Source organism: Oreochromis aureus, linkage group 5, assembly GCF_013358895.1.
Source record: "Oreochromis aureus strain Israel breed Guangdong linkage group 5, ZZ_aureus, whole genome shotgun sequence".
NCBI classification, from domain to species: domain Eukaryota; kingdom Metazoa; phylum Chordata; class Actinopteri; order Cichliformes; family Cichlidae; genus Oreochromis; species Oreochromis aureus.
The window spans coordinates 11,484,397-11,507,341 of record NC_052946.1 but is presented as its reverse complement, the minus strand read 5'-3'; the positions used below and the strand labels follow the sequence as shown (position 1 = coordinate 11,507,341).

Here is a 22,945-nt window from a genome sequence, read left to right as displayed (position 1 = left end):
ATAGTCACGTTAGAGCATAGAATTTGTTACACAACAGAGAATGGGCATGAATGACAGGGGCAGCCGAGTACACTAATGGATGCAAAACCTCACTGATCTTCAAGCTGTGCGTGTTGTCTGCTTTCGCAACTGGCACATTTTAACCACAGACAAGACAAAACACTTGTAGATGTGCTTCTGTTTTGTTTTTTTTTCACACAGTGATGATAAAAAAAACCTTATTGCAACAGTGGCACTGCTTTTTTTAGAAATAACCCAAACCCTAACGTGATGTTTTTGACGACTTCATGTTGCCACGTCTGTGCACAAAAACTGGCCCCGTTTACATCAAGGTCATTTAAATGAAGCAACAGTTGACAGCTCTTTGTGTTAACAAGCACACACTTTTCAATCTTGAAATCTGAAAAAAGGCAAAAGAGCATGTAGAGAACAGAGAGAAAAAAAATAAGGAGAAAAAAGGGGATGGAAATGAGGACAGTTAGAGAAAGGCAGATTTAGTCTGTGGCATGTCTCTTGATGAAAGGACCATTTCTCTCCTTTTTTAGGGACTGTTTTTTCGTCCCTCCCTTCACTCCCACCGCCCCTCTTGTCTGTTCTTCTCATTACTCACTGCAGTGTTTGCACTGGCTCAGCTGGGATTGCAGAAATGGCTACCACAACAGGAACCGTCTGGGTCCCCAGCCTGCTTATATGGCTAATTCACACATAAAATCTGAAGCCTTCGTAGGCAAACATTTGCTGTCTCATAACATGCTTCTACTGTTTCTTTTTTTGTTTTTTCTGTGAACTTGCATAACCCACACAGACTGTAGCCGAAGTGGAATTCCCACAGTCAATAATGCTGTTTCTGATTTCAACTTTAAATCGCTTGTTGATTTCCCCCCCCCACCTTTTCCAGTGTACTGGGCAGACCTTCACAAACATCACTTGACTTGTAATATATCAGAAAACCGTGCAGCACTCTGACCTACATTGCCTCTCTCTGAGGGTGGTGATGGTGACATTGTTTTTTAATTGTTGCTTGTTCATGTCGAGAAGAAAATCTTGCTTCTCCATTTTGATGTAGTTCCTGTTAAACCTGAATTCTGGCTGTTACAAAACAGAGGGAGGTGTGGCTCAAGTACATATTCACCATTATGACTAAGAGGCAGGTTAACGTAATTGGAAGGGCAGGCAGGAATGACTGATCAAAAGTCCATAATAGTTTTGTTGGGAGAATTTTTTTTCTTTCTTTCTTTTTATTACAACACTGGTGCAGCATGAGGTCATTGGTGAAGATAAACAGTTTTCCAGGAAGTAAGAGTAGTGGAAAGAAGTCGTCTTTTCCTGTGACAATCTGAAGACTTCCTTTTCTTTTATAAGAGATTTGTGTGTCTGTTTTGACTGATGACAAGCGTGATAAAACTTTCTTTGATATTAAAATCCTATCACACAGTTGAATTTAAATCACTCTAAGCTACATAACATATCCTATAAGATTATAATAGAGTGATTTAAATCCAACCATATTATAATGTGCTATCCTGCCCCTTAAAAATCATAATATCCCTCATCTCTGTTTTAACTGACATGTTTTTCATAAGGATTGAGTGCTGAATAGCTGCTTGGTCTTCTCAGTAATCTGTCATTCAACAGTAGGTATACCAGCATGACACTGCTATACCTATTGTTGTGGCTATAAATAGCCCTTTTGGACCCGAAACAGATTTACTAAATTTACCAATCCATTCTCTCTTATAGCAGTGCAGTTTTGGTAGGTGGGGCTAATGACTCAACACCACGTGGACCAACAGGCTTTGTGTAGGCCGAGAGAGAAATGGGATCGTGGAGGTGCTGTGGTAAGGCCTGATGTGGAAACGCATGGCTGTTTGACTTGACCTGAGTACTGAGAGTCCACGGTGCCCTAATATCCCGGTTCCATTGATCTACCAAATTCATATTTTTCACATAAAGAGGTTTAATCAGCACCTGTTCAAAAACTCCCTCGCTTCCTTGTTTTGCCTTTCCGCTTTTATCGCCTGACACCGTGCGTCAGGTTCAGGTCAAGGTGTTGTTAAATACAGGGTGAATTATGGGAAGACGCAGGCGCTGAGAAAAGCCGGTTTCCCCGTGAGGGAGGTCAGATTTCAAATGCTCCCGGTCCAGTCTTGCAAAGCGACCGCGCTCGGTTTGTAAATGAACATGTGAACACGCCTGAATGGGTTTATGGCAATCACAGATTCGCTCGTGCTCGTGTCTCCGGGAATGCACCTGTTTGACGTCACGCAATCGCCCCTGCGCCGCGCGCACCGCTAAGAGCCGCCACACACAAAAGCTGGCAGACAAACAGAGAGGGAGAGCCTCGAGTAACAGCAGCGGACTTGAACACTTCCTTAAAACCATTCAAGCTTTTAAAGTCGAAGCTCCGGGAAAAGAAAAGAAAAACTTAAAAAAAAGAAACCTAGAGTCAGGCTAACGAGGTAAGTCGCATTTTTTTTTTATAAAGCAACAAAAACTTAATTGCGTTAAAAAGAAGAAGAAGATGAAGAAGCTTGAGCTCGGTGTTTAACAACACCGAGACAACAGTCCTTCCTCGCTTGCAGTGTAGATACTGGGAGTCAGGAGTCGCCAGCGTTTGCCTTGGCACGACTCTGGCTGGTGTTTAGTCTCACTTGGTGACTACAAACCTCGATTGTTTAGCCGTAAATTGATGGTTAAGGCTGTGTGGTTTCGAGAAAGAGGCATGCTGCTGTCGCAGAAAGCCTCTATCTCTGTGTTTTATCATGTTTTTGTCACTTAGCCCGGCAAACTTTAAGCCATGTATCATCATTGCTGCAGGTTCGCGTACTGTGGCAATAGCTTGTATCAGTGAGCTAGGTAATAACCCGGGAAACAAGCTTATAGGTCCTCCGAGTAACTACTACAAGTTGGCACAAAAGTTAACCCGTATAATAGTGAAAAGCAGGGACAGGGCCTTTTCTCGTTATATCAAATCCACCTGCTGCAGAAGCTAAAGGGACGGTTTAAATGGGGTACACTCGTAATCATTAGTATAGGCCTAATTCATGTGTGTAAAAGTGTCATAAACGCCATATTTTCATAGCTATTATTACCACTGTTTTTATGCAAGTGCTGTTAATTATTATTTTAAACGTCATAAAACTGAGTTCTGCAGCTATCATAGTGACATAAGCCGTACAGTACTGGGTGAGTGTTTAGGAGATTTCCATTAAATCGCAGGTTCTTTCTTCTGGTTTTTGGTGTGGCTGGACAGACCGCTGACAGTGTCACCGTCACTACAAACAGCAGTTGTCTGCCGAAGCGGTTTAACTTGTACCGAAGCCGGATTGTATTGTTCAGCTGAGACTAAAGTCCACCAGCTCGAAATATCAAAGGTCCTCCCTCACGTTAGGCGGCTGTCATTGCTGTTAGTCATCCTGCGGTAATGTAACTTCTTTTTTGTTGCCAAAATCACATGTGGCTTTGACATGACAGCATAAACCAGAGTACATATGATGGCTCAATTTGGTTTGTGGGGATGTGTCTGTGTGAGGATTACCCTTCGTTCCTGCGGCTGTAAAAACTCGGCCTTCTCAGTAACACAACTTCTTATCTGACCGGCAACACTAAACCCATTATCCCATGTTGAAATATTCCATCCATTGCTTGCAAAAGTCTTGTGTCACTCACTGCAAAACAAACCTCTTGTGTTGCGGAGGCTGCGGGTAACATTATCTGACTGCAACTGCCTGCAGTTACTGGTTTGTCAATATTGGCTTGTGGCATCATGAGCTGCTTGGAGGACGCGGTTGGGACATCTGCTCAGTGAGGAGCAGCACTGATCCTGCCGATTGCATGAAACTCGCAAACATTACAGATTCACGTAAGCCTGACAGTGTTCAGGGCGTATTCATTGTGTATGAATAACTAAAACATTGTTTAAAGACAGTATCTAAGAGCTGGTTACATTTAAACAGCTTAAACCACTTAATTACCAACCCAGCTATGTTTGAGAAGTAACTAGAAAATTTAGATAATATGGCACACTTGGAAAGTGTAATCTGATTAGTGCATCACCTCACACTCACATATGATGTGGACCTTTTTAATAGGACACATGCAGTCCCCCCCCCCACACACACACACACACAAGTAAACAATGAAAGAGAAAGAATCGCAGGCATTGGGCTCAAATTTTGCTAAATCATCTGCGGGTGATGATAGTTTGGCTCATTACTTGCCCTTGGCCGTGTCCCTCTTGTCTCTCAGACACACATCACAATCCTCCTTGGCTCCCCTTGCTCTGATGCTATTTTGCTCGACTTAACCAAGGCTTTGTAAACTGTGAGAGGGGCAGAAATGGACACCGCTTTTAATGCATGTGGAGAGACCACTCTTGCACACGTACGCAGACAGCGGCAGGATTCTGTCCTCACTGTGGTAGCAGCTTGGAAACTGTGCCAACGAGCTCAGTGTTTCTCTGAAATAAGTAACAACCCCCCCCCCCCTCAATTTTACAGTTACACTAAAGTTTTAAGTTCACATGTACTGTTCCTCAAGCATTTAATACCAGCTTGTACTGATTTGATTGACGCAGTTCCCAGATCCAGAGTGATCACAGGCATGGGTGCTTCACTGCAGCGATTTGTATGTCTCTGACCTTGCAGCGGTAACATCAGTTCATCTCTCCAAATCTTTCTCACTTTTCTCCCCTGTCCTAATTTAACCTGATTGGTGGTGCATGTGTGTTTCGTGAGTTTGTGATAGACGGGAAAGTCGGGCAGAATTTAACATCACAGTATAACCTCTCTGTTAGCATTACCTGTGTGTGTGTGTGTGTGAGAGAGACAGTGTTTGGGAAAGGGGTGTTAGCTATTAACCCAGGTTAGTGAAAGAAAGGAAGGCTTTGATTTTTCTTCAAGCCACACTCTGCTGAAATTCATTAAAGGCCCCTTTGTTCAAGGTTATTAATATGTGCTTATGCGAGCACACTTGTGTGCTTTCCAGAAGGTAATGCGGTAATAATGCATGCCACCGTGCCTCAATGAAAGACTTGTGGATTAAGGTGAGGTATGTGGAATTGATGAAGTTTTCTGTCAAAACTGAGGTTGAAAAAGGAAATCAAGCGATTGATTAGGTTCAGAGGTTTACCTATGTCATGTAATGTAATTACCTCCACCAAGGAAGGTATTGGTTTTGGTTCTGTCTGTCCCTTTATATTTGTATCCACCACTCACCTTTCCTCAGCTGCAGATTTTGAAACCTTGCGCTACTACTCCTGCCTAGTTTTTTGGCATACCGTTTTCTAATCTACTGTGTCATTCATTTGTAACTAGTTGCTAAATTTGTACGTGGGCAGTAAGCTGTCAGTACTGCCATCATAATGAATGACCAAAAGTCAGTAATCCCTGTCTGACTCTCCTGAAAGTTTACTCAGTTTATCCACAGAAAATGCTACATGGTTGTCTTTGTGCATGCAGGATGCAGAGCTGGAGCTACAATTTGACTTAAAACGTCTGACGGCTTGTAATTTAAACAGAAAATAGGAATTCGTTTTTGCTGAGAGGTTCAAAGTTTCCTGCTCTTAAATCAAATGTGGTGTAGCAGCTAGGAACAGCACTTTTCCATGATCACTGTTTGACTTCCAGTGTGGAGAGGGTTTTTTCTCTCGGTCTTTCAGCCAGCATTAAGTGCCATTTTGTGATTAATAATGGATGTTTACATACACAGCCACACGCACACACCAGGTTATTTGCTCTAGGACTGACGCTGACTATGAAATTAGAGGCTCATAATAATTTGTGTTTGTTCATTTCTCATGTACCAGGGCACCGGCTCGACCAACTCCATTAGCAAGACTGTTCTGGGTCTGTCCGTAGCCTTTTTCATACATGATCTCTGGAAAATGTTAGGAATCGTGTCACACATTGACACTGTGTGTAAATGATGATGTGAATGAACACAGCAGGAGATCGTTCACATCAGCCACATTCTCACTACGGACATACTCTATTTGGTTTAGGATATTTAATGTCTCACCTGGCTGCTTAGGACATTAGTGTTCAACCATACACCTTTGCTGGGTAATGCCTAGAAAAGTTCAGGTCTGCAGTGCATGTGTGCAGACTGCATTCCCATTCAGTCTTGCATCCCCCTCTCTTTCTCTTTCAGTGCGTGTTGTGCATTGAAGTAACTGTGTACAGACAAAGTGGAAGGACACAAGAGCCAAAGTTTCTCACAGGGCAGATTTTCTTCCTTTTCATTTTTTTTTACGCTGTGGTAGATTTCCCAATAATTCTAACTGTATATGTTGCATGCAGTATGGGAACGTGCCAAATCTACTTCATGTAAGCATCATATGCCCTGGAATAGAACCAGCAACTAAACCTGACATCCTCTCACTGTGGTTTTAATGATATTACCTGTCAGCTGTTTGAGTTATCTTCATTAATGTTGGAATTCTTGTGACATGCACTGGCTGACTGATCATTTCCAGAACAGGTTGTTCTGTTGCCTGCATCCACACTCTTCATTGTCTTGTATATAGAATCCTGTTAGGCTAGTTTTCATTGCTCTGGGTCATCTTTTGGCACAAATGCAGACAAAGTGTCTGTGAGAAACAGCCACATTTTAGTTTTGTTTTTATTTTTAAGTAAACAAACACATGACGTATGAAGCTCAAAGGCATACTGAATATACTGCAGATGCATTTTCAGCATTTCTTACACATATCAATCTTGTAGCTCAGCTGTCAGTGATTGTTAATGATGGCTCAAATCTAAATTAGAGTCTCAGTAAACACCAACAGTGAGCAGGCCTGCACAGTGCAGAACCATGAAACCAAAGTAGCATGAAGAAAACTGAAGAATGAAATAAATTTCAGTCAAAGGTCAAGGTCACAGTCACGGGAATCTCCCATCCTTCCCGTCCTCGTTAACATGATATAAATCAGGAATGCCTTGAGGAAGTTTCTTAACATATGGCGAAAATGACGTTGTTTTCCGTGATGAACTGATTAGAACCTGGAGGTCAGAGGTCATTGTCATCGTGATCTCACAGGAGATGTGGTCTTCTTTTTTCTTTTTCTTTTTTGAGCTCAAACTGAAGAAATCATGATCACAATATTGCACTGTACATAGGATAGTGTGCTGCTGGGTTAAAATGTTATTCTTCAGTTCACTTCTTCTCCTTTAAGTGTTGTCTACTCCCACATCTAAGATATGTCCTCACAGATTTGTTTTCTTGGCTGAGCATAAAGGCACTTAAAACAAATTGTTCCAGATCCCTGTTTTCTGTATAAGTCTGTGTAGATGTAGATGTCAGCTGCAACTTGACTTGTTGGCAGCGTCATACAACCAAGAGCCAGTAATTCTAGTTCTCCACCTGTGCTTTTCCCCCTGTGACATGTTCAAACATCTTCTGTGGAAATAAAAAAGCCCTCAGTATGTAAGCCGAGAATGCTGGTGTATTTAAATCTGCCAGATCTTTTGTTTTGTGGACATTTTGACGTGTCACTGGCGATAAGGTGATGTAATGTCAGCATTAACAATGGTTACATTCCATTTAAGTGATGTAGTTCAGGGTCTTTACCGTAGCCGTGCTGGCTTACAGGGTTATTTTTAGATCGCTTCAGCTGAGTCATGTTTATTTATGTTAGTTACACCTGCCCATTTTTCACCCATTTGAAATCCAAAAGTACCTTAAGTGTGGAAAGTCTTCTAAAGTAAAACATAAAAACTTACACAGCTGTTTTGGGATCATCCCATTCCCATACTGTATATATGTATATATAAAATATGGGCATTAAGTGCACTCAAAGTATCTCTAGAGTACCAATTTTCTTGCACTTGCACAGTGACTTTAAAATTAAACTGTGTTTGTGGCAACAATTAAAATGGTCTTTAAATTAACATCTCAAGAGAATTTTTATTGACTACCAAATGAAGTGGCTTTAGCTTCTTGCAGTCAGTGATTGTCTGAAGTCTACAACCTTTAGATATCAACAGACACTTATTGATGCTAGAGGCTCTAATTGCCTTTTATTCATCCAGCATCCTTATGCTTTGTCTGAGGGGATGGAGCCAACTGGGTTAGGATCAGGTAACTAACTTTACTAAATTAAACTCTCTTCCCATTTGAAAAAACGAATAGGCTGGCTTGTCGAGCCTGCTAAAATATTCTAATATTGAGAGACAGTTCATATTAGTCTACAAGTTCTAAACTGCTAACCTTATGTGGACAACATCACTTGCTGTTGTTTGTTTGTTTGTTTGTTTTTTTTAAACAAATAAATCTTCCTTGTAACTATGTAGCAAGAGGGAAGCAGGACAAGGATTTAAACAATGCCAGTAATATCTTAGACCGTATTTCTGATTCTTGTATGTTGTTTCCACTGTTGTTTATCTCTCAAATTACCTGTCTTTGTTAAGACCTGCCAATCAAAGGTTAATCCCCAGCCTGCTAGACCGGCTTGGTCATTTCTTCCCCATCTCCACAAATTCACTTCATACCAAACCTTTGACTTGTCTGTGGTGCATCGCTGAGCATGAACTCAGTGACGGCCCATCTTTTGTAGGCAGTCACGCATGTCCCTCTCCAGGACTATGTCACGTTAACTCAGTGCATAAAAATAGAATATTTGTTTTACGTCATTTCAGGTAAGGGCCATTGTGCCACTGGTTTTCTTGTACTGTTTAATACCGAAATGTGTGTTTTTTGCTGTTGTGCGTATTACAGGGTTAGCTGTTTCTGTATTTGTTCTTACTTTGACATGAATCACCGTGTGTGATTATTGGAAGAGAAATGCTTCCCAATTCCCAAGCCAAGTGGCAGCTAAAGCCCTAGTTACCAGCATCTTTTTGTTTTCTTGTTTTCCTCATACCGGTAATCCTTCTAATTAGTTCTTAAGAGCATTTTGAAGTTAAGAGAGACAGTACAGGTATGCAGCCCAGCCTTACATCTTCTGACTCTCCAAAAGTACTAAAGACTTATTTAAGAGTAACTTGGTATCTCTTCAAAGACGCACACTGACAGATGTACATACAGTATCTGTTTCACTGGAGGTTGATTCTATTGTATGAGTCAGTCTAGTGAGGGCGACTCTGGTTTCCCCCTCATGTCCAGTGGCATGTCTGTCAGTGTGTTGTCTGTTTTTTTGTTTTTGTTTTTGTTTTTTTTCTCCCTCTCTTTCTCTCTCTTGCTTTTTTCCCCTACCCACCCCTTCCCCAATTGCATATGCTCACTTTTTCCACTTTCTCTGGGGAAACAAGGCCTTCTTTTGCACATAATGTCTCTGCATGTGTACATTGGAAAAAGCATGTGTAAAGTCCTGATAAAACTGGAAAAGTATATATTCCCAGTAAGTGTTTATGTGTTTTTCTTCATATTCCTGTATGCCAGCCTGTGTGAGTACATGTATAGGAACTTTCAAGAGCTCTCCTCTCATTTTAGAGCAGTCTTGACCGCAGTCAGAAACAGTCATTTGTTTCGCAATCTTCAGATCGGTGTCTGCCCGATGGTATTATTTCATAACTATATAAACATTTAAGGTGCCCAAGGCTGTGAAAGGGGCCTATATGTGCTGGTTACTGAATAATTTCTGTCTTTTGAAGAAGTTGGCAATGAAAGAGCACCTTGGAGACGATTTCTGAGACATCACTGTTAGTTATTCATTTCCTCACCCAGACTGTTTGTTTTGGATTTCAAGCCTTGACCTCCAAATCACAAGGCCTGTCTGTGTAGGACATCACTGCCTCCCAAATACTACACATCCCTTTATTATAGTTCAAAAAAACTCTCCTGTGTTCTCTCACACTAAATTCTGAGTGTCACCCCAGCGAACACAAGATGTGATCTTACTTCCAGCCTGAGCTCAAAATAGCATCTAGTCTACCTTTTAGCAGCCTGAGCAGCATGCTTATACATACATTAAAAGCACATACCAGGTTCTTCAGTTGGCACCTCAGAGCATGTTTCATTCAGCAAAGTGAAGGGAACGTGAACACGAACAAACCTTGTCTTCTTATGAGTGACAGATAATTTAGACACACAAAGGCGGCATGTCATTTCTGTGACTCTCATGTACAGATTCATGCTTAAGCGTGAGAAGAAGAAGAAGTCCGCATTTTGAGATTACTTCCTGTTATTGAGAAATGTTTTCATAGAGCAGCTGAATTATGCAAGTAAAATCTGATGTTATCAGATATGTAATTTCTTAAATATAGACATTAATAGTAATTTCCATCTACTAAATATACCTTCGTGTATCTAGCTCCTAAATTTCTAAAATTTTATTTTTTTTGTAGTTTTTTTTTTTTAAGGGCCCTTGATGGATATGTCACAAACGTTGTGTTTTCTATCAAAGACCACTGAAATATTGGAGTTTGTGTCCTACAACTGAACACGCAGGTACAAGCCAGTTACTGTAAAGGAGAGCTGTTGTCCGCTAAAAAAAGATCTTCCAAAGAAAGTGTTCAGCAGTTGACACGAGGCAAAAAATGCTTTTAGTAGTGGAACATCCATCCAGATACAATCTTTCCAGCAGGTTCTGGTGTCCTGGGTGTTGAAAAACTTTATTTACAATTACTTTGGGGTGGTGTGTCTGCTCATATTTATGTAGAATTCATCACATCTTTTGGGGAAAGCATTCATTAACACTGAAAGTATAGTGGTTGACCACTTGGCAAGTGAAAGATTGCTGGTTCAATTGTAGCTGCAGACCAGCATCCTCTTTAGATTTTGTGACAGGAATGACATCTCCAGTGCAAAACAGTTGAAAATAGCTTTATGCATTAACACTGAAATCCTTTCACACTTCTTATTATTCTGTCCAGATGGATAAAAGGGACTTGATAACAGGTTGTGTAGACTAGAAGCAATATGTGCACAAACACATAGGAAGCCTAATTCAACCAAAGTGGTCAGTGAAGCTATGAGGTGGATTCTTTGGAAGTTTCTGGTTTCATTTTTATGCTTTGAAAATGAAGGGAGGAATTTTTCTTCCACTATAACACAACATCTGAAAAATGGGTTTATTTTAGCACACGAAATGGAGCTTTAATAAGTAGATGACTTGTCTTGTTACAACAACAGTTTTAGGAACTTAGGAAATGTAAAATTCATATAGATGGATTCAGAAGCATTCATTTTACTAGACTACACTAGATAGAAGTATTAGACAGAAGAGATGAGATTAGTGAAAAAGGAGACATGCATTTGTTTGAACATTTTGTTATGCCACTCACCTACAGGCCCCAGAACTTCAGCCAGTAGCGCTAACATGCTGGATAAACACAAGCTCCCCCAATAAAACATTAAAAGCGCTCCAGATTTGTCCACTCACAAATAGCAGGGCTGTTGTTGGTGTTGACAGTTATGGAGCCTTTTAAAGAACAGAGCAACAGATGGTGACATCTGCTGAAAAGAAATCGCAACAGGGCTGAAATTATATATTTGTGTTTAAAAATGTTCTCTCGCTGTCTGCCTCTCTAGAGTACAGTTTAGGATTGATATTCTGTTACTTCTTCCCTCATTACTGGCCGGTAGTTTCCAAACTTATGTATGAAGTAGAAAACCACTACTTCCTCTGCAGGATGCTGCTAGCCGCTGTTACCCTCTTCCTTCTTGTTTTACACACAGAACTTGAGCAATGTGTGAGTGTGTGTGTGAGAGAGCAAGAGACAAAGATCTCTGTCTAGACTTTCTAGAGAGAGATCTTTGTCTCTTGCTCTCACACAAAGTGGCTTAAATCAGTCTTTTTTTTTTTTTCTCTCTCCAGGAGCCTTTGGTGAGTGGTCACCATGCCACCCTTCCTGCGTATCACCCTCAGTAATTACGATGTGGGCGCGCTGCCTCCTCTTTCTGATGCTCCCATCTGTGCCATCAGGATAAAAGAGTCTATCGACACGGGTATGTACAGTTGCACGTGTTTGTGCTTGTGCAAGAAGTGGAACAGTTGACAAGGAGACGTTACAACATCAGTTTGACTGTCCCTATCTACTGCCCTCAAAAGTCCACAAGCAAACTGATTCTTAACAAACATCTTTGTGCTATAACCATTCCTTAATGCAGCGATGATGAAGATGATGTCAATGTTCTTTCACAGAGAGAGGGAAGACCCTGGTCCAGAGGAAGCCCACCATGTACCCCCCCTGGAAATCCAATTTTGATGCTCATATCAAGGAGGGGCGTGTCCTAGAAGTTGTTCTTATGCAGAGTACTGAGGAGCCATTGGCCAAGGCCACAATGGGCGTGTCTGTGCTGGCAGAGCGCTGCAAATCCAAGTCTAGAGGCAGCGGTCGTGCTGAGTTCTGGGTGGACCTGCAGCCTTCTGGGAAGATTCAGATGGCTGTGCAGTTTTTTTTGGAGGATGGTGATGCAGGTAATGTGATTCAAGTTTAGTTTACAAACACTAGTTTTCTATTCTTCTTGGGGGAGAGAAAACATGCAAGGTCTTTTGATCATTATCAGTGGCTTTCTGGAAACATAAACATGTGACCAAACAGGTGTCACCTTCAGATTCAGATAGTGATATTGGTGCATGGAAACATGTGACATCACCTTTACTCCAGTTGAGTCCAGCCCATTTCAGGCATGATTATAAAGCACATAGAATTCTACATGCTGTTGTCTAATGTGAAATAGCGGAAAATGGTTCCAACTTTATCAGAGTGTCTGTTACCTAAAGTAGGTTTACATTTAAGAAATATATATGTTACAGATTGTAGAAAACAGTTTTCCCTGACCGGGAATCGAACCCGGGCCGCGGCGGTGAGAGCGCCGAATCCTAACCACTAGACCACCAGGGAGATGTGAGCTCAGTGAAAGTCGAGATCTTTTGTGGCAACAGTAACCCACTCCCGTCCCTCACCACCATTTTCCCATCTGTCTACTCTGTTTGCTATACATCACCCTCTACTGGTAGAAATGCTTCACTTTCCTTCTTTTTCTACAACCAGCCACAGCTTACATGTGTTTATACCTGACATGTGTTTATGAGATTTGTGGAAAAGACATGCTTCTAAAGTGCCTTGAAATAATCTGTCTGCCTCAGGCTGTTGATGATTCATCTACATGCTGGTTTCACACCTCACACTGGTCTGGTCAGCTGACTAGGTGTGCCATGAAACCATTGCAGAATAAAACTAATCCTCCGGTGTCATTACAAATTTAGCCTGTGGCTGCAGTTCAAGTATTTCTGACAAGGATTGTGAATGTTTGTTTTTCTTAATATACCGCACTAGTGAGTTTACTAAGAACTGGGGTAAACAAACACCTACACTGTATTCATTGTTTTTGTCTCATGTTGTAGATGTCTGTGGCCTAAATAAAAATGAAAAAACACTGCAGGATTGTCAGTCTATGAAGCCCATTTAAATATATTGAATAACATTCTTACAATAATAATAATAATAATAATAATAATGATGATGATGATGATGATGATGATGATGATGATAATAATAATAATGATAATGATAATAATAATTATAATAACAATAGCAGAGCACTGGCTGGCTTCATGCTGCATTCAGGTACCGCGTTGGTCCGGATGGCGAGGCCAGCCCGCATAGTCACTGTTAACACAACAAACATTTCGTGGTATTTCCAAACTGCGTTCTGTGTAAGGAGAGTCTCAGTGTGGGAGTGGCACAGTCTGGGTTTGCTGTTACTGGGTCATTATAATGAAAACTCCATACTCTGCATCTTGTCTCCTTCCAACACCCTCCGTAAGTTTCCTGAAAAGCAGCCCGGAGTATTTTTAGGCACTTGTGAACAGTCCTCAGCAGTATCTGCCCCCTCTGTCATTCTCTTTTCCTCTCGCTCGCTCCCACTTTCTTGGCTCAACTTACCAAAGTGCTGTCCAAACAAACATCTGTCAGTAGACTGGCAGATAAGAAAAAAGTTTCTCCCTCACCTCATCACTCTTCCCACTTTCCCCGTCTGTTCTGTTGTCTTTAAGGCGGCTTCTTTTCTGAATTGTCCCAAAATGCCACCTCCCATCCACCCACATACCCTCCCTATCTCTTCCATAGTTTCTGTCATGTCTTTGTTTACCACTCTCACGCCTCTTTCGCTGTCTTCTCTGATTGACTTTTGACCCCCACCCATTTGATTTGCATCAGTTAGAGCAGCTAATCCAGGGAGGCATTTTGCAGTTTTTAGCCCCCATTCAGCAGTGGCAGCGGCTCATGTCTCCCCTTTCCTTAGCTCATAAGGTATTCTTAACAAATAGTTTTCTGTTACAGTTACTGATCTATGATCAAATCCACAGTAGCAACATTCAAGGTTTATCAGCCAAACTGTTTGTGAATTTAGGTAACGCTTGACAGAAATTATGTTTCTAAAATTTAATGGAAATGCAATTATTTGATTGGTAACTCTATCTCTCCCCACAGTGGCTGCTAAGCCGACAGCGAAGGCTCCTTCTGAAGACGGATTAATGACCCTGAACAAGAGGAGGGGTGCAGTCAAGCAGCCCAAGATTCTTGTCATCAAGAACCATGAGTTCACCTCCACCTTCTTCCACCAGCCCACCTTCTGCTCTGTCTGTAGAGACTTTCTCTGGTGAGATCCAAAAGTCCCTCTTTGTTAGATGGCAGCTGCCACTGTTATTATTAAATCTTTGTCACTGGTGTGGGTGTGTGTGTGTGTGTGTCTATAGATATATATATATATATATATATATATATATATATATATATATATATATATATATATATATATATATATATATATATATATATATATATATATATATATATATATATATATATATATATATATATATATATTTTAATCTTAGTAGAGTCTCAGAGTGAGGCTATGAATGTTTTTCCTTCCACTTTGTTTGAGCATGACTAATCCAGAGGCAGCTAGTTTGCCTGTCTGTTTGCTTGCTTTTCTGCTTTGCTTCGTGTGTGTGTGTGTGTGTGTGTTTGATAATTCTAGTCCATGCTTTCAAATGTCTTTCTTAAAACATTGGTTATTTTGTTTTGCTTAATAGAGCAGTTTAAGGGAATGAAGGGAAAAAAAAAAACCCTGTAAGAGTGCTATTGTGAGAATGAGTCACCTCCTAGGGAAATCCCACAAGGCTGTTATATCAGTGTCAGCAGCACTAATCTGTGAACCAAACTCCTCCTTGTACTCAAACTTCAGCATTATCTATATCTTGTAAAACAGGGAGGAGGAAGTCTGATGTTTGTTGAGTCTGTTGTATATGTATGACGCTGGTATTTTTACACACATAGAGTTTCAATCTAAGATGGGGGGGGGGAGAAATCTAGTTATTGCCACACGATCTAAAGTATATCACTATCATCAGCAGTCCTACAATTAAAATCATCCCTTGTACATTACTCTTTTACAGTATTAGCAGAGAATATTTGAATATATTCTCTACATTGGATATATCTCAGCCATTTACCTTCTCCCTTTTTTCCCATACAGGGGGCTCAACAAGCAAGGATACAAATGCAAACGTGAGTGTTTCTTTGACTGTTACCAATTCATGTGGTGTCAGACTTACACATAAACACCTTTCACCTCCAGGAAAAGGGGAACCATCAAAGTTGCAAGTGAATGGACTGTTAATATTTCAGTCTCACAGTTAACACAGTATTTATCGATTTATTTATTTCACACAGAATGCAATGCAGCAATCCACAGGAAATGCAGCGAGAAAATCATTGGCAAGTGCACTCGAACAGCGACCAACAGTCGTGAGACTATGGTGAGCGAAGTTGTGTAAGGAAGAGTACAGTCACACTGCTGGTTTCTTTTTATCAAGAAATTGAGGATTATTTTGGATTTTATCTTTTAGTAATTTATCAGTTACACACTATTATGTCAACTAAATAGTCATTTTAACACTGTACATTTTTTTTTTTTGTCTTTACACAACCACATATCTTTGACTCAAATGAATATTGATCCAAACACATCCACCCAAACCTACAAACATCATCAGTATTGGATTCCGTGTTAATCAGTTGAAACTTTTGGTTATTGTCTGTAGTTCTGTGTGACTTTTACCGTCTACTCAAAAGCAGCTTAATCAGGCAAAACATATAATCTTGCGTGTTTTAATCGTCAGGTACCAGCATTCTCTGGGTTTAATGCTCTTCTTTGTGTCTGTAGTTCCAGAAAGAACGTTTCAATATTGACATGCCACATCGCTTTAAAACTTACAACTACAAGAGCCCCACCTTCTGTGACCACTGTGGAAGTCTACTGTGGGGTCTGTACAAGCAGGGCCTGAAATGTGAAGGTAAGTCTGATGTGTTGAGTTTCTTTGTTTGTTTTGTTGTTTTTTTTTTTATTTAATTTTTGTTTTTATTCATATATTTTCTGCTGACATTTTCTCTCTGAATCTTTTCCTTTGCTTGGGCCGTTCCATTGTTGACTCCACTGACCAGACTGTGGCATGAACGTACATAGTGGCTGCACAAGCAAAGTGGGCAATCTTTGTGGAATCAACCAGAAACTACTAGCAGAGGCTTTGTCTCAAGTCTCCCAGGTTTGCACAGTCATTGGGTGGACATTGTATTAAAAAGCTAAGAAAAGCTCATTAAAAATATGAAAGAATCTGTTGCCAAACTTCTTTTTCTCCATAGAAATCTGTGAAGAAATCTGGTGACACCCCTGCACCAGATATTGGAATCTACCAAGATGTCAGAAATGCAACAGTGGACCCTAGTGGTGAGAGGCTTTCATTGTAGCACTGACTGTAATACAAAGTTTTTCTAAAATGGTATATCAACTTTAGGGGACCTATTACTAGACCTGAGTGAAGCTTTGTTTGCGTTATGCAGTTTTACCTCCTCTGCTTTTAAGGCCAGATGCTGTTTAAGCAAACTTTTGCAAACAGGTTTGAACAGCAGGTGGGAGAAGCTGCTGTGCTCACGGTCAGAGCTATGTCCCTGAGATGGCCATATTAACAATACACCCCCTAAATAACATAATTAAGAAACAAGAGTAAGAAAACACGGTCTACAGCAAATCTGAAGCTATAGGTTTTGGATCAAAGCAATTGCTTGCAAATATAATAATGTCATTATTTGAATGTTGGGCATATTTAAATATGCAGTGTTGAAACAGCATATATATACATACACAATGACAAAAAATAGGGAAAGCATCATTCTTTCCTTATTTATTCCTTATTAATTATGTCTTTATTATCAAACAGTTTTTGTTTTTTTTAAAAAAGGACCTTTTTGCTGTTTCAGTTTGCATGCATGTTTGTTTACAGGTTTGCATACTCATTTACTTAAAGTTTGCAAATGTGCATTTACAGCAGGTGGCAATGGGAAAGGCCCTAGCCCTAGCCCTAGCCCTAGCCCTAGCCCTGCCCCAACCCCAACTACAGTTTCCCAGGCACGCCTCTCACTCAACCAGCTAACATTCCACAAGGTTCTGGGAAAAGGCAGCTTTGGCAAGGTATGCTCCATGTTGCTGTCTTTAAACCATAATGTTACACAGACTTGCATGTGAAAATAAATGTTTGCTTAAGAAAGTAAACTCAAAATAGTCCTTTAATTGTCCACATGGGAATTTTTGCTGATGTAGGTAAACTATGAACTATTATGTTGGTAATGGGAGTAAAATATTTTGAAAAAACTGTATACAAAGTAAAAATTCACATGTTTTAGGAGATAAAACCATTAAAAGTGACATTACTAAGGAAAAGTGAAGATGTTTAAATTCAGATGAAGGGAACCTCTGAAAGGAAATCACTTTCATGAGGGGAAAAAAATCTCATGTGCTAATTTTTTTTGTTAATTTAAGTGTATAACTAAAGCACATTTTGATTTACATGGCAGATGTAGTTGATCCCACTTTTGATCTTTAGCCTAGCTTATAAGATCTGTACACCCCCCCCCCGCTGCTTCTGAAATGACTTCCTTCACTCTGCAATGGGAGCATTTGACTGCTTTCAAGCGCAATAAGAAGTTGTTCATCTGTCACCACAGATGCCAGGCAGCATTTAACACACAGAATGATTTACAAGAAAAGGAGAAGGCAAATGTATTTATATCCAGTCCCAGTGTGGGCATTGTGGGCTCTGCACTGAAGTGAAACGTCTACACAGAGATGCAAAAACATAGCTCATTTTGTTTTGTTATACTCTAGTTAATGAAGCAGGTGTGATTACCCTGATGATGTTACTGACAGTAATGCGGTTCTGACACCCCAGGTGATGCTTGCAGAGCTGAAGGGACAGGGCCTGTACTTTGCTGTGAAGGTCCTGAAGAAGGACGTCGTTCTCATGGATGACGATGTGGAGTGCACCATGGTGGAGAAAAGAGTCCTTTCCCTCGCCTGGAACAACCCTTTTCTCACTCATCTCTATGCCACATTCCAGTCAAAAGTAAGTGCACACATGCTAAACACCTCTGCTAGTAAAGTTCATAAAACATGTTCTCTGATGGGGAGTCTTCCAGGCTGCAGCAATAAGAGTCACAGTTCCAAGCTGTCATTAAAGGCTGCATCCTCAACAATTCAATTCTTTCAGTTTGTTTTAAAATAAACACTGTATCTGTCAAGATGAAGGTTTTAACAGCGGTTCAGTTCAAAGGAACACACAGCAGTAGTAAAATATTGAATTTATCTGCACAACACCTGTAATGCCTGTAATTCATTATCTGTATTAAATTTAGTGCCATGCGATAGGTAGTAAGTAAGTAATAACTGATGAGAGCCATTCAGGCAGCAAGCCTTGGCATCTATATAATTATTTTAAAAAGTCACTTTTTCTGCCTGTCAGGACTTAAAAGAGTTTTATATTAACACTCGGTCATTAAGGTTTTTGGAGCTTCTTAATTGTCAGATTAGTGTGGACTCTCGGTGTACCGAGAAAATGGATTAGTGTGAGCAACTTACCCCGCTCTCCATATCTCCTTTACGTCTGCTGGTTAACTTACAATAATGTATTATTTGCACAGGAGCACCTCTTCTTTGTAATGGAGTACTTGAACGGAGGTGACTTGATGTTTCACATCCAAGACAAGGGGCGATTTGATCTCAACAGAGCTACGTGAGTACATGGGGATACAGTGTTTTAAAAAAAGGAGAAAAGGAAAAAAAAAGCTACAAGTGTTGTATCACTTATCATTTTCAGCGTCATTGGGTCTTAAATCGTACTAAAACTGTGTTATTTCCTCAACTTTTAGATTCTATGCTGCTGAGATTATAGTGGGACTGCAATTCCTCCACTCAAAGGGAATTATCTACAGGTAAAATCCCACAGCCTCTCTACTCCTTCCTGCATTCTCTGCATTCAGTCTGCTACTGCAGCAGAGCAAACTGAAATTTTGTTTTAGATTACATGGCTTCAAACTGAATTTACGGTGACAGTCCTACATTGTTTAAATATCGTCCTATATCTGTTTACAGAGACCTGAAGCTGGACAATGTGATGCTGGACAAGGACGGACACATAAAGATAGCAGACTTTGGCATGTGCAAAGAGAATGTCTTTGGAGATGTCAAAGCGAGCACATTCTGTGGGACACCAGATTATATCGCACCGGAGGTTAGTTTGCTCAGCTAAGGGTCCAATACCTTACTTTTCCATCAAAATCTTTCATCTTTTTATAAAAGCCACAATCTGTATGCCATTCAGGTGGCAACCTGAATCATTTGTTTGCAGTCTCTTTGTAATACTGTGTAACAAGAACAGAACACTCCAGACATCACATTTCCTCATTCTTCTTCCATGGTTCTGATTTTGTCTCTTATCTCAGATCCTGTGTGGACAGAAGTACACATTCTCAGTGGACTGGTGGTCTTTTGGTGTCCTGGTGTATGAGATGCTAATTGGTCAGTCGCCTTTCCAAGGTGACGATGAGGATGAGCTCTTTGAATCCATCAGGTCGGACGTTCCTCACTACCCTCGGTGGATCTCCAAGGAGTCCAAGAGTCTGCTTGAACTGGTAAAAATATAAATTAATAAATTACAAGGCAAACATGTGTATTATGGAATTATAGTTGAATAATGAGATCTATTGTGTTCTGTTATTATTTCAGTTGTTTGAGCGAGATCCCACTCGCAGATTGGGTGTTGTGGGGGACATCCGAGGACACGCATTCTTCAAAAACATTAACTGGGCAGCACTAGAGAGGAGACAAGTGGAGCCTCCTTTCAAGCCTAAAGTGGTATGGGCCTAAAATTTTGGTTTTCATAACATTAATTCACAGCTATTAATTAGAGCTGTCATTAAATATAATTGCTTGCCTCTGTGATATCATATACCTCATCTTTTTTTTTCTTTTTTACTTTAACCTGACTAAATGCCTAACCTCCCACCAACAGAAATCCCCCAATGACCACAGCAACTTTGATCGTGAGTTCCTGAATGAGAAGCCGCGTCTCTCCCATGCTGACAAAAACCTCATTGATTCTATGGACCAGGCAGCTTTCGCTGGCTTTTCCTTCATCAACCCCAAACTGGAACCCAAAATAACCAAATAAAAAAGTAAAAACGGCATCCTCAGATGGCTCATCACTTCCAGCAAGCTTCTTACCGAGTTCCCTTTGTCTTCATGTGGTGGAGGGCCTGAGCTTGACAATGAAGTTTTCTTTTGTTTTGTTTTTTCAGTTCCCCAAAAGAGGAAAAGATCAAATAAAACCAAGATGTTGTTGGAAGCTAAAAGTGTAATCATATCTCAACTATCAAACTGTACAGGTGTATAAAAGAGTGTCTGGAAATTAAGGGAGTTTCTTCAGAAACCAGTGTTACCATTATCAGTCTGGGGACGGGTGTGTGTAGTAGAATATATTCAGTCTTTGGGCACTTTCCTTTCCCTTTTCCACGTGATCACACTTTGAATCTGTATGTATTATTTAGTGTACTGTATCATAAATTTTTATTCACAGAGAGAAATGCAGCACCTTTGTTTAGTCATAGAAATTAATACACCTAGCATCGCTTAGTCAAGCCATGTGTGTGTTTGTGTTTGTGTGAAAGACAGAGTGTGTGTGGTGCATGCATAAGAGCCTGTGGGTGCGTGCAAGTATTTTTGTATGTAAATGGTGCCTCTGTAGCCAGTAGCATTAGCTGTTGGTGTACAAATTCTCAGCTGGTCCAGGTAAAGGTGCCGTGAATTTAAGTCTAGCTGAATTTTTTTTTTTTTTTTTAAATGCTAGAATTGAAATTTTCCCTCACTGACTGCACTCTTGTTTAGAAACTAGACATGCATTACCCACAGTGTCACATCCACTTTAAAAAGATGCCCATGATACCCACTTTTCTTGTGTTATTTATGCAACACTGGTGTTAAACCTCATTCTTTACCTCAGACTCAAGCACAGTGCAAACACTTGTTACGCACATAGCATTATGTTTTTCTCTGGGCTTGCAAGAGATTTCATGAAAGACTTGCAGCAGCCGTTCGGTACCATGCCTTTATGTGCTGAAGGATGTGCTTTTATGGGGGGGGGGTCACTGTAAGCACAGATCTTTAATATGTCTCATATTACTTGAATGCAGGAATTTTAAAATGAAAATAATATTGCTGTATATGGAAGATTAAAATGTATGTTACTATGAGCTTTCTGTAAGTTATGGGTGGACTTATTTTTTACTCTCCTCATCTTTTACATTTGATTCTGAATAAATATACTGTAAACTCCTGAGACGTCATACCTTTTCTTCTGCTTTAAATCCATTTTGCATCCCAGTTATTTTTGGTATAGGTTAAGAAAACGTTTACTTGGTTCACGTGCACCTCTGTACTACTGGCATTGTGTTAGGAAAAAACCTGTGGTAATTTACCGCCACCTAGCGATCAGGTGTTTTTATTACAGCTTAACGTGCCTTGGGGGGTGAAAAAAAAAAAAAAAAAAAAGGCGAAGAGACGTTCATGCAGCGCGCTCGCCTTTTTATGACCTGTCCTCGTCCTCTGTCCCCCCCCCCAACCCCGCCCCGACGCATTTCGGTGGTTTAAGTCTTAGTGCAGACTGTGGACAAATAGCAAACAAGACACAGGAAACTGAAACCTGCAGTGGGAGGCAAACGTGTTCAACTTGTTCGGAGATTTGCCTCTCTATGCAAACAGCCTTAAGCCTAATGCAGCGTTAAAGTTGCAGGCCATTTTAAAAAGAAAAAACACCCAACCTAGATGATAAATTAAAAATAACACGATCAAAAAGATAAATTGAAAAATGGGGCACGGTTAACAAATACTTTCTCATTCAGCAGCAGATTTGTTTGGGGAAACCCAAATTCCTTCTCGTCTAGTCGAAAGCTTTTAGTGCAAGGCAGCTCCACACTGGAATAAAAATCACCAGAAAAATTTTGAAAATAAACGCCCCCCTCCCCCAGTCCCCGTCACTTAAATTTATTCACGGCTCTGCGATTGTTTCGACTGTTTGTGCAAGATCCGATCGCTACTCTGTGGCCAACATTTACTGTATTGTTTCCACCTGAACAAGAAAAAATACACGCTTTTAAAAATATTTGTGGGCATCCGTAAGGCTGGTCTATTGTGGGGGATTATATGAGGCAGTTGCCTTTATATGATCCAAAATGTGTTTTAGATACCGGGTGAGGCTTGAAGAACTGAGGACGGGTTTATCGAAGCGAGGTATACACTTGTTTCCTAAGGAAAGCGCCTTTCTTACACAAAATAGGTGGACTTTGTGCGCCGCACTCAGTGTCAGCGCATATTTCCAGCAGTTTCTCCCGCCCTCTCTACCAAAAAAACCCCCACAAAAAACAAAAACGGCTTGGCATCCTTGCGCAGCTTGAGTACCCTGGCAGCAAAGATGCGTAGAATTGTATCCTTCAGTGTGATTGTCCATTTTAAAAGTACGGGACGTATGTCAGGCATTGTGTGTGAGCTTATTTCATTTACTTAACAGATATTACAGTGAATGGAAATAAACCAACTCGAGGTCATCTTCAATAACACAACCGATAGCCTACTTCAATACAGAATGAACTGTTTTTCTTTTGTAGCAGAA

At 40.5% G+C, this 22,945-nt stretch overlaps 1 protein-coding gene and 1 non-coding gene across 3 annotated transcripts; one reads left to right on the top strand and one right to left on the bottom strand.

Annotated features, from left to right (window-relative positions):
• The first annotated feature begins 1,780 nt into the window (after positions 1-1,780).
• LOC116330170 (protein kinase C delta type-like) lies at positions 1,781-21,616 on the top strand. Of its 2 annotated transcripts, none has more exons than XM_039612507.1 (17): positions 1,781-1,838; positions 11,756-11,886; positions 12,083-12,358; positions 14,376-14,544; positions 15,427-15,458; positions 15,624-15,709; positions 16,117-16,246; positions 16,395-16,495; positions 16,593-16,677; positions 17,276-17,418; positions 18,176-18,349; positions 18,924-19,015; positions 19,152-19,214; positions 19,375-19,513; positions 19,725-19,913; positions 20,008-20,136; positions 20,294-21,616. In XM_039612507.1, the coding sequence occupies exons 2-17, from the start codon at positions 11,778-11,780 to the stop codon at positions 20,450-20,452; spliced, it is 2,076 nt and encodes a 691-aa protein (XP_039468441.1). In that variant the 5' UTR covers positions 1,781-1,838; positions 11,756-11,777; the 3' UTR covers positions 20,453-21,616. The 2 variants fall into 2 exon arrangements, with proteins under 2 accessions (XP_039468441.1, XP_031608265.2); XM_031752405.2 differs by lacking the exon at positions 1,781-1,838 and adding an exon at positions 2,088-2,459.
• trnae-cuc lies at positions 12,714-12,785 on the bottom strand. The gene has a single exon. It is a non-coding gene; the product is annotated as a tRNA-Glu (tRNA).
• Positions 21,617-22,945: the final 1,329 nt, after the last annotated feature.

Excerpts from the sequence above, each read along its gene's own strand:
- LOC116330170 (XM_039612507.1), top strand. The coding sequence starts at position 11,778 with ATGCCACCCTTCCTGCGTATCACCCTCAGTAATTACGATGTGGGCGCG. Across the intron at positions 16,678-17,275 it reads TGCAACAGTGGACCCTAGTG|CAGGTGGCAATGGGAAAGGC; the intron begins GTGAGAGGCTTT and ends GTGCATTTACAG. Across the intron at positions 19,914-20,007 it reads CCAAGAGTCTGCTTGAACTG|TTGTTTGAGCGAGATCCCAC; the intron begins GTAAAAATATAA and ends TTATTATTTCAG.